We start from the raw sequence: 11,485 nt of genomic DNA, 5'->3' as shown, positions 1-11,485 counted from the left end.
GTTCTAACTTTAACTTTTAAAGTCACTTTAAAGGCAAAATTCTAAGAATAAAATAAGGATTGTCACTTTAGTCATAATTCTGAGACTTAAAAGTCCGAATCCTGCCAACCTTTTTTTCGCCTCTTCACTGGCTCTAATCCTCTTCCGTAGGTTTCACTTATGTGACTTTTTAAAAAAAAGTTACTATAATTAAAACCCCGAAACTTTTAATTCTGAGACTGAAATGGCCCATTATAAAAAAAAAAAGCCACCCTTATTTGTGAACCATTAATTTCAAGACATGACATCATTTTCACGTCCTTCACACAAGATCTGCATTTTTGCAAAAGATTACAAACAAGTGTGCAGTTGTCATTGCTTTATTAGAAGTAATTGACATTGAGGCTGTAAATGCCAGCAGGTCCCAGTTTAAGAAGATAACACGATGCTGTGAGATAGCAAGATAGCTTGAATGCACTGAAAAGCTAACCTTGAATCTCAGACTCCGAAGAGGCTCCACAGACTTTCTGTTTTCAAACCTCGTCTTCATTTAACATGTTACCTTCATAAGTTAGTGAAACTGCTAGATTGACATCAACTTTACTACGACATCTAGAATTTTGCTGGCCAATCTAGTTGAAAACCTCCTCTGTGTAACGCTGGAGCAGATATTTGTGTATATCAGCTCGCACTTCGGAAACATTGACAGACGGGTGCCACCTCATCACGGCTTTTCCGTCGGGGCCCACTAGGAACTTTTCAAAGTTCCATTTGATGTCACTGATTTTCAACGGGTCCCAGAATAGTCTGTTGGTGGGGTTACCAAAGTTGTCTCCGACCGGCAGACAGGAGGCCTGTTGAAGGACCGAATTCTTACAGGTAGGTGAGGAACGAAAGCAACAAGTGCACAGTATGTTATCAAATCTAAACAACTGTTGATGATTCCTCATGTTATTGGTATTTAAAAAAAAAAAAAAAAATCACCCAATTTAAAACTAAATGAATAAACATGCTATTTCATGTAACATCACTTTCCCGGAATCCAAAACAAATCTACAAAATAATTTATCCATTTTGAGGCACTAAGCTCTTCGGCGCCATTTTTTTTTTTGGGGGGGGGGGGGGGGGGCTGTGTTTTATTCCCTAAACTCAGTTTGTCATATAGTATTGCCAACTGTCCTAAAAGTCACAAATGACGTCTTTGCCTAATTTGCATAAATGTTAATTTGTATGTAATTATAATAGACACTGAAGAAGAGAGGAATAACGTTGTGCGAGAGGCAAAACTAAATTGTTAAATAAACACCCTAAATATGTTTAGAACTAGAAAATTGTATTTTGCCTTTGAAATAAGCTACTACTTCTCAAAATAACTTCATGAGTTAAACGTTTAGTTTATCACAAAAAGGGTAAAACTAGGGTTAGTGTTACAAAGTAGGGTTAGGGTTACAAAGTAGGGTTTAAAACTAGGGTTAGGGTTTCAAAGTAGGGTTTTAAACTAGGGTTAGGGTTACAAAGTAGGGTTTAAAACTAGGGTTAGGGTTACAAAGTAGGGTTTTAAACTAGGGTTAGGGTTACAAAGTAGGGTTTTAAACTAGGGTTAGGGTTACAAAGTAGGGTTTAAAACTAGGGTTAGGGTTACAAAGTAGGGTTTTAAACTAGGGTTAGGGTTTCAAAGAAGGGTTTAAAACTAGGGTTAGGGTTTCTAAGTAGGGTTTTAAACTAGGGTTAGGGTTTCAAAGTAGGGTTTTAAACTAGGGTTAGGGTTTCAAAGTAGGGTTTAAAACTAGGGTTAGGGTTTCCAAGTAGGGTTTAAAACTAGGGTTAGGGTTTCAAAGTAGGGTTTAAAACTAGGGTTAGGGTTTCAAAGTAGGGTTTTAAACTAGGGTTTGGGTTACAAAGTAGGGGTTTAAACTAGGGTTAGGGTTACAAAGTAGGGTTTAAAACTAGGGTTAGGGTTTCAAAGTAGGGTTTTAAACTAGGGTTAGGGTTTCAAAGTAGGGATTAAAACTAGGGTTAGGGTTTCAAAGTAGGGTTTTAAACTAGGGTTAGGGTTTCAAAGTAGGGTTTCAAAGTAGGGTTAGGGTTTCAAAGTAGGGTTTTAAACTAGGGTTAGGGTTTCAAAGTAGGGGTTTAAACTAGGGTTAGGGTTTCAAAGTAGGGTTTTAAACTAGGGTTAGGGTTTCAAAGTAGGGTTTAAAACTAGGGTTAGGGTTTCAAAGTAGGGTTTTAAACTAGGGTTAGGGTTTCAAAGTAGGGTTTTAAACTAGGGTTAGTGTTTCAAAGTAGGGTTTTAAACTAGGGTTAGTGTTTCAAAGTAGGGATTAAAACTAGGGTTAGGGTTTCCAAGTAGGGTTTAAAACTAGGGTTAGGGTTTCAAAGTAGGGTTTTAAACTAGGGTTTGGGTTACAAAGTAGGGTTTAAAACTAGGGTTAGGGTTACAAAGTAGGGTTTAAAACTAGGGTTAGGGTTTCAAAGTAGGGTTTTAAACTAGGGTTAGGGTTTCAAAGTAGGGTTTAAAACTAGTGTTAGGGTTTCAAAGTAGGGTTTAAAACTAGGGTTAGGGTTACAAAGTAGGGTTTAAAACTAGGGTTAGTGTTTCAAAGTAGGGATTAAAACTAGGGTTAGGGTTTCCAAGTAGGGTTTAAAACTAGGGTTAGGGTTTCAAAGTAGGGTTTTAAACTAGGGTTTGGGTTACAAAGTAGGGTTTAAAACTAGGGTTAGGGTTACAAAGTAGGGTTTAAAACCAGGGTTAGGGTTTCAAAGTAGGGTTTTAAACCAGGGTTAGGGTTTCAAAGTAGGGTTTTAAACTAGGGTTAGGGTTTCAAAGTACGGTTTTAAACTAGGGTTAGTGTTACAAAGTAGGGTTTTAAACTAGGGTTAGGGTTTCAAAGTAGGGTTTTAAACTAGGGTTAGGGTTTCAAAGTAGGGTTTTAAACTAGGGTTAGGGTTTCAAAGTAGGGTTTTAAACTAGGGTTAGGGTTTCAAAGTAGGGTTTTAAACTAGGGTTAGGGTTTCAAAGTATGGTTTTAAACTAGGGTTAGGGTTTCAAAGTAGGGTTTAAAACTAGGGTTAGGGTTTCAAAGTAGGGTTTAAAACTAGGGTTAGGGTTTCAAAGTAGGGGTTTAAACTAGGGTTAGGGTTTCAAAGTAGGGTTTTAAACTAGGATTAGGGTTTCAAAGTAGGGTTTTAAACTAGGGTTAGGGTTTCAAAGTAGGGTTTTAAACTAGGGTTAGGGTTTCAAAGTAGGGTTTTAAACTAGGGTTAGGGTTTCAAAGTAGGGTTTTAAACTAGGGTTAGGGTTTCAAAGTAGGGTTTTAAACTAGGGTTAGGGTTTCAAAGTAGGGTTTTAAACTAGGGTTAGGGTTTCAAAGTAGGGTTTTAAACTAGGGTTAGGGTTTCAAAGTAGGGTTTTAAACTAGGGTTAGGGTTTCAAAGTAGGGTTTTAAACTAGGGTTAGGGTTTCAAAGTAGGGTTTTAAACTAGGGTTAGGGTTTCAAAGTAGGGTTTAAAACTAGGGTTAGGGTTTCAAAGTAGGGTTTTAAACTAGGGTTAGGGTTTCAAAGTAGGGTTTTAAACTAGGGTTAGGGTTTCAAAGTAGGGTTTTAAACTAGGGTTAGGGTTTCAAAGTAGGGTTTTAAACTAGGGTTAGGGTTTCAAAGTAGGGTTTTAAACTAGGGTTAGGGTTTCAAAGTAGGGGTTTAAACTAGGGTTAGGGTTTCAAAGTAGGGTTTTAAACTAGGGTTAGGGTTTCAAAGTATGGTTTAAAACTAGGGTTAGGGTTTCAAAGTAGGGTTTTAAACTAGGGTTAGGGTTTCAAAGTAGGGTTTTAAACTAGGGTTAGTGTTTCAAAGTAGGGTTTTAAACTAGGGTTAGTGTTTCAAAGTAGGGATTAAAACTAGGGTTAGGGTTTCCAAGTAGGGTTTTAAACTAGGGTTAGGGTTTCAAAGTAGTGTTTTAAACTAGGATTAGGGTTTCAAAGTAGGGTTTTAAACTAGGGTTAGGGTTTCAAAGTAGGGTTTTAAACCAGGGTTAGGGTTACAAAGTAGGGTTTAAAACCAGGGTTAGGGTTTCAAAGTAGGGTTTTAAACTAGGGTTAGGGTTTCAAAGTAGGGTTTTAAACCAGGGTTAGGGTTACAAAGTAGGGTTTAAAACCAGGGTTAGGGTTTCAAAGTAGGGTTTTAAACTAGGGTTAGGGTTTCAAAGTAGGGTTTTAAACTAGGCTTAGTGTTACAAAGTAGGGTTTAAAACTAGGGTTAGGATTTCAAAGTAGGGTTTTAAACTAGGGTTAGGGTTACAAAGTAGGGTTTTAAACTAGGGTTAGGGTTTCAAAGTAGGGTTTTAAACTAGGGTTAGGGTTTCAAAGTATGGTTTTAAACTAGGGTTAGGGTTTCAAAGTAGGGTTTTAAACTAGGGTTAGGGTTTCAAAGTAGGGTTTATAACTAGGGTTAGGGTTTCAAAGTAGGGGTTTAAACTAGGGTTAGGGTTTCAAAGTAGGGTTTTAAACTAGGGTTAGGGTTTCAAAGTAGGGTTTAAAACTAGGGTTAGGGTTTCAAAGTAGGGTTTTAAACTAGGGTTAGGGTTTCAAAGTAGGGTTTTAAACTAGGGTTAGGGTTTCAAAGTAGGGTTTTAAACTAGGGTTAGGGTTTCAAAGTAGGGTTTTAAACTAGGGTTAGGGTTTCAAAGTAGGGTTTTAAACTAGGGTTAGGGTTTCAAAGTAGGGTTTTAATCTAGGGTTAGGGTTACAAAGTAGGGTTTAAAACCAGGGTTAGGGTTTCAAAGTAGGGTTTTAAACTAGGGTTAGGGTTTCAAAGTAGGGTTTAAAACTAGGGTTAGGGTTTCCAAGTAGGGTTTAAAACTAGGGTTAGGGTTTCAAAGTAGGGTTTAAAACTAGGGTTAGGGTTTCAAAGTAGGGTTTTAAACTAGGGTTTGGGTTACAAAGTAGGGGTTTAAACTAGGGTTAGGGTTACAAAGTAGGGTTTAAAACTAGGGTTAGGGTTTCAAAGTAGGGTTTTAAACTAGGGTTAGGGTTTCAAAGTAGGGATTAAAACTAGGGTTAGGGTTTCAAAGTAGGGTTTTAAACTAGGGTTAGGGTTTCAAAGTAGGGTTTCAAAGTAGGGTTAGGGTTTCAAAGTAGGGTTTTAAACTAGGGTTAGGGTTTCAAAGTAGGGGTTTAAACTAGGGTTAGGGTTTCAAAGTAGGGTTTTAAACTAGGGTTAGGGTTTCAAAGTAGGGTTTAAAACTAGGGTTAGGGTTTCAAAGTAGGGTTTTAAACTAGGGTTAGGGTTTCAAAGTAGGGTTTTAAACTAGGGTTAGTGTTTCAAAGTAGGGTTTTAAACTAGGGTTAGTGTTTCAAAGTAGGGATTAAAACTAGGGTTAGGGTTTCCAAGTAGGGTTTAAAACTAGGGTTAGGGTTTCAAAGTAGGGTTTTAAACTAGGGTTTGGGTTACAAAGTAGGGTTTAAAACTAGGGTTAGGGTTACAAAGTAGGGTTTAAAACTAGGGTTAGGGTTTCAAAGTAGGGTTTTAAACTAGGGTTAGGGTTTCAAAGTAGGGTTTAAAACTAGTGTTAGGGTTTCAAAGTAGGGTTTAAAACTAGGGTTAGGGTTACAAAGTAGGGTTTAAAACTAGGGTTAGTGTTTCAAAGTAGGGATTAAAACTAGGGTTAGGGTTTCCAAGTAGGGTTTAAAACTAGGGTTAGGGTTTCAAAGTAGGGTTTTAAACTAGGGTTTGGGTTACAAAGTAGGGTTTAAAACTAGGGTTAGGGTTACAAAGTAGGGTTTAAAACCAGGGTTAGGGTTTCAAAGTAGGGTTTTAAACCAGGGTTAGGGTTTCAAAGTAGGGTTTTAAACTAGGGTTAGGGTTTCAAAGTACGGTTTTAAACTAGGGTTAGTGTTACAAAGTAGGGTTTTAAACTAGGGTTAGGGTTTCAAAGTAGGGTTTTAAACTAGGGTTAGGGTTTCAAAGTAGGGTTTTAAACTAGGGTTAGGGTTTCAAAGTAGGGTTTTAAACTAGGGTTAGGGTTTCAAAGTAGGGTTTTAAACTAGGGTTAGGGTTTCAAAGTATGGTTTTAAACTAGGGTTAGGGTTTCAAAGTAGGGTTTAAAACTAGGGTTAGGGTTTCAAAGTAGGGTTTAAAACTAGGGTTAGGGTTTCAAAGTAGGGGTTTAAACTAGGGTTAGGGTTTCAAAGTAGGGTTTTAAACTAGGATTAGGGTTTCAAAGTAGGGTTTTAAACTAGGGTTAGGGTTTCAAAGTAGGGTTTTAAACTAGGGTTAGGGTTTCAAAGTAGGGTTTTAAACTAGGGTTAGGGTTTCAAAGTAGGGTTTTAAACTAGGGTTAGGGTTTCAAAGTAGGGTTTTAAACTAGGGTTAGGGTTTCAAAGTAGGGTTTTAAACTAGGGTTAGGGTTTCAAAGTAGGGTTTAAAACTAGGGTTAGGGTTTCAAAGTAGGGTTTTAAACTAGGGTTAGGGTTTCAAAGTAGGGTTTTAAACTAGGGTTAGGGTTTCAAAGTAGGGTTTTAAACTAGGGTTAGGGTTTCAAAGTAGGGTTTAAAACTAGGGTTAGGGTTTCAAAGTAGGGTTTTAAACTAGGGTTAGGGTTTCAAAGTAGGGTTTTAAACTAGGGTTAGGGTTTCAAAGTAGGGTTTTAAACTAGGGTTAGGGTTTCAAAGTAGGGTTTTAAACTAGGGTTAGGGTTTCAAAGTAGGGTTTTAAACTAGGGTTAGGGTTTCAAAGTAGGGGTTTAAACTAGGGTTAGGGTTTCAAAGTAGGGTTTTAAACTAGGGTTAGGGTTTCAAAGTATGGTTTAAAACTAGGGTTAGGGTTTCAAAGTAGGGTTTTAAACTAGGGTTAGGGTTTCAAAGTAGGGTTTTAAACTAGGGTTAGTGTTTCAAAGTAGGGTTTTAAACTAGGGTTAGTGTTTCAAAGTAGGGATTAAAACTAGGGTTAGGGTTTCCAAGTAGGGTTTTAAACTAGGGTTAGGGTTTCAAAGTAGTGTTTTAAACTAGGATTAGGGTTTCAAAGTAGGGTTTTAAACTAGGGTTAGGGTTTCAAAGTAGGGTTTTAAACCAGGGTTAGGGTTACAAAGTAGGGTTTAAAACCAGGGTTAGGGTTTCAAAGTAGGGTTTTAAACTAGGGTTAGGGTTTCAAAGTAGGGTTTTAAACCAGGGTTAGGGTTACAAAGTAGGGTTTAAAACCAGGGTTAGGGTTTCAAAGTAGGGTTTTAAACTAGGGTTAGGGTTTCAAAGTAGGGTTTTAAACTAGGCTTAGTGTTACAAAGTAGGGTTTAAAACTAGGGTTAGGATTTCAAAGTAGGGTTTTAAACTAGGGTTAGGGTTACAAAGTAGGGGTTTAAACTAGGGTTAGGGTTTCAAAGTAGGGTTTTAAACTAGGGTTAGGGTTTCAAAGTATGGTTTTAAACTAGGGTTAGGGTTTCAAAGTAGGGTTTTAAACTAGGGTTAGGGTTTCAAAGTAGGGTTTATAACTAGGGTTAGGGTTTCAAAGTAGGGGTTTAAACTAGGGTTAGGGTTTCAAAGTAGGGTTTTAAACTAGGGTTAGGGTTTCAAAGTAGGGTTTAAAACTAGGGTTAGGGTTTCAAAGTAGGGTTTTAAACTAGGGTTAGGGTTTCAAAGTAGGGTTTTAAACTAGGGTTAGGGTTTCAAAGTAGGGTTTTAAACTAGGGTTAGGGTTTCAAAGTAGGGTTTTAAACTAGGGTTAGGGTTTCAAAGTAGGGTTTTAAACTAGGGTTAGGGTTTCAAAGTAGGGTTTTAATCTAGGGTTAGGGTTTCAAAGTAGGGTTTTAAACTAGGGTTAGGGTTTCAAAGTAGGGTTTTAAACTAGGGTTAGGGTTACAAAGTAGGGTTTAAAACTAGGGTTAGGGTTTCAAAGTAGGGTTTTAAACTAGGGTTAGGGTTTCAAAGTAGGGGTTTAAATTAGGGTTAGGGTTTCAAAGTAGGGGTTTAAACTAGGGTTAGGGTTTCAAAGAAGGGTTTAAAACTAGGGTTAGGGTTTCAAAGTAGGGTTTGAAACAAGGGTTAGGGTTTCAAAGAAGGGTTTTAAACTAGGGTTAGGGTTACAAAATAGGGTTTTAAACTAGGGTTAGGGTTTCAAAGTAGGGTTTTAAACTAGGGTTAGGGTTTCAAAGTAGGGTTTAAAACTAGGGTTAGGGTTTCAAAGAAGGGTTTTAAACTAGGGTTAGGGTTACAAAGTAGGGTTTAAAACTAGGGTTAGGGTTTCAAAGTAGGGTTTAAAACTAGGGTTAGGGTTTCAAAGTAGGGTTTTAAACTAGGGTTAGGGTTACAAAGTAGGGTTTAAAACTAGGGTTAGGGTTTCAAAGTAGGGTTTTAAACTAGGGTTAGGGTTTCAAAGTAGGGTTTTAAACTAAGGTTAGGGTTAACAAGTAGGGTTTAAAACTAGGGTTAGGGTTTCAAAGTAGGGTTTTAAACTAGGGTTAGGGTTTCAAAGTAGGGTTTAAAACTAGGGTTAGGGTTTCAAAGCAGGGTTTTAAAATAGGGTTAGGGTTTCAAAGTAGGGGTTTAAACTAGGGTTAGGGTTTCAAAGTAGGGATTAAAACTAGGGTTCAGGTTTCAAAGTAGGGTTTTAAACTAGGGTTAGGGTTACAAAGTAGTAGTAGTTTTAATGAAGCCTTAACCATGCGTTCGCCCCCTGGTGGTTGGCTGACTACTGGTCGGGAAAGTGCTTGATCAGATAAACGTGTCTTAAATGTAAATATTGTACATGTAATTGTAAGTAAACTGAGATAAAGTCATGATTTCAGTACCGGTATACATCACAGTGATATTTTTCCAATGTAAAATATGTCTTGGCTGGGAAACAAGCTAGACACTATTTTGAGCAACCTACCTTGAGGAAGGTATAAAGCCCTTGCTCATCTTTCCCGTTCACATCCCCTTTCTCAAACAACAAGAAGTTTGGAACGAAGTCGTTGCCGGGTCTGACGTGCCTGGAATTCAGACAGGGAAGCTTATCAGAGGTTAGCCTTTCAACACTTGGCGAGCTGCACCTTGGAAACCGGCCCAAATTCCCTCCTAGCTATGCAGTCCAGTACAGAAGCTGCGTCCTGGCCTTATAAGATGGAATATGAGATGGGAATTCTCCAGCCAAAGGGGAACTAGAAGAATGGCTGATTGTAAGCAAGCAGATTCAATAAAGCCTTGCTGAGAGAGTTATAGAAAATTCCTCTCCACACCAGTTAGTTCTCCCTTAATAAAATGTTTAAGAACAAAATTCTTACTTTAAAGCTGGCAGGATTTCACTGTTACGCCCCGGTTCCTGTTTCCCAAACTGATTGCAAGGGAAGCCAAGAACAGTGAGTCCGTGAACAGACATCTCCTCCTGAAGTGCATTCAGCTCTGCAGAAGACAACATTGTACACACTTAAAATATTGTATTTATCGATGTCAAGGACAGACCGATATTAGTAGCCAAGGATTTGCATGCCTAAATGAATACTTAATAAAGTTTTCCAACATTTCAACATGACTGAAATGTTAATCTTATTTTTGTTTTCAGTTAAATAAAAAAAAAAGCAGCTAAGGAAGTTCCAAGCATTTTTGACCCAAATGCAGTGCCAAAATTACGGAAGCATTGACTTGACAATTTTTTGGGGGAGCTTTGTTTTTTGGAGTTTTTTTTCTTTTCTGTTTTTCCGAATATTTTTTTCTGTCAAAAAATACTCCCGTTTTTTAGGCTGAAAATAATATTCAGAAAAACGGGAAAAAAATATTATTTAAAAAACAGAAAAAAATATATTCCGAAAAACAGACCAGCTAATTATTAAAAATGTTTTACCTCTGAACTCCAAGTAACTTATTGCAGACTCGCTAATAGTGTAAGCGGACACTTTCCCGCATAACTCCATATGCAATAAGATGGTCATGTTTACTTACTAGCTCTCAATAAAGGAATGAATGTGTATACTGGATTGTGGTTTGTTCTCTAATCTCTGAGGGAAAATCCCTTTAAAACATATTCAGAAAAATAATTAGTTTATAAAACAGGAAAAAATTACAAAAAAAGAACAGAAAAAAATATTCAATAAAACAGAAAAAAAACCTAAAAAAAACAAAGCTCCCCCCAAAAATTTGTCAGAAAAAACAGGACTTTTTTGTCAAGTGAATGCAATACGCTTCCGTGCAAAATAACCCAGTTTAAAATTGATCTCTTATGAATCGGCCGATGCCAATACGATAAGGTCGATGCTACGGAAGCGTGGAACTGATAATCGCGCGGTCTCTATTTCATTTGCGGTGCGGTCACTTACCCACGTACTGAAAAGTGTAACCTCAGTACGTGGCCACGTTGACGAAGAGGACAGTCCTTCCTGCGAAGTGGCTGAAGTTAACAGTGCCACTGCCATTCAACGGCTTGGCCTGGTATTTGTAGATGGTACCATCTGCGGGTGGGTTGCACCACTGCAAGAAACACACACACCCCCACACACACCCCCCCCCCCCCCCACACACACACACACGGACACATTTTTCTGACTGATGGACATGAGGGGATCAGAATCATATACATTGCAAAAAAAAACCCCAACATAAAAACGCAGATGCTTTTGAAGACTACAGTGGATTTATTTATGTTTAATCCAATACAGTCTGTTTAACTTTGAAGTACAATACACTTTGTATAATTTATTTAACTACATTATAATGTATTTTAGGATAAGCCATGTGTTAAAAACAGCACCAGACACTTCTGATTATTATGTCGCACGCCTCTACTGGAAATTCGCCATAGCATAAAGCATGAAGTCCGTGTTGTTGGGAGTTCGACTGATACAATATTTAGGCAGTGGTTACCTGAGTGAGAGGGGCTCCTTTGGCGTTGCAAGGCCGCAACGGACCAAGCAGCAGCACGAGCAGCAACGGAAACAAAAGCTTCCACATCACCTGCACTCTGGGGAAATGTCCGCTGCGGTTATGAAGACGAGAGAGGGAGACGTCAACAGCTGGTTGGGATGATGACGCCCATTAATGACGTCATTCAGCACAATGCGGCGCTGCTTTGATTTTTTTTTTTAAGTACAGTATTACTTATCTTATCCCAATTTGTTGATATTTTCAAAGATTACATTTAAATTTCCTTCGCAATGCTGTACCAATCAACAAAGTATCTTTCTTTCATGTGGAAAGAAAAAGCAAAATGTATTTGCATTCAGGATGTCAGGACAGGTTTATCATTAATGCAGTCATGCAACCAGAGTTGTGATCTTATGAAAATATGCCAGTGATAAAAAAATAAGAATAAGATTAAGTAGTGATGTTTTTTCTTTTACTAGGTAAAAAATAGTTAATTATAAATAATACCCGTGATAACTTGGATAGATAGATAGCGCCCCCTATTGGCTCTTTACTGTTACAATACCTATTTAAACAGTCTAATTATGCGACAGTAGTATTTATACAAATTGTGGAAAAGTGGAAACTGTGAAGTATAAAATTATATATAGACAGTGTTATTGCATATTAATACAGTGAAAG

General features: G+C 37.7%; 1 protein-coding gene across 1 annotated transcript; it reads right to left on the bottom strand.

Annotated features, from left to right (window-relative positions):
- Window positions 1–343: 343 nt before the first annotated feature.
- On the bottom strand, window positions 344–10,966 carry gpx3 (glutathione peroxidase 3). Its single transcript, XM_086084957.1, has 5 exons — window positions 10,805–10,966; window positions 10,261–10,411; window positions 9,232–9,349; window positions 8,841–8,940; window positions 344–833 (listed from the first exon to the last, which is right to left on the bottom strand). The coding sequence occupies exons 1-5, from the start codon at window positions 10,889–10,891 to the stop codon at window positions 612–614; spliced, it is 678 nt and encodes a 225-aa protein (XP_085941083.1). The 5' UTR covers window positions 10,892–10,966; the 3' UTR covers window positions 344–611.
- Window positions 10,967–11,485: the final 519 nt, after the last annotated feature.

The sequence above is a fragment of the Leptonotus elevatus genome, chromosome 9 (genome assembly GCF_054856555.1).
Source record: "Leptonotus elevatus isolate MCC_2025b chromosome 9, RoL_Lele_1.0, whole genome shotgun sequence".
NCBI classification, from domain to species: domain Eukaryota; kingdom Metazoa; phylum Chordata; class Actinopteri; order Syngnathiformes; family Syngnathidae; genus Leptonotus; species Leptonotus elevatus.
The sequence above is the reverse complement of the archived record's forward strand: the minus strand, read 5'-3'. Positions and strand labels throughout refer to the sequence as shown.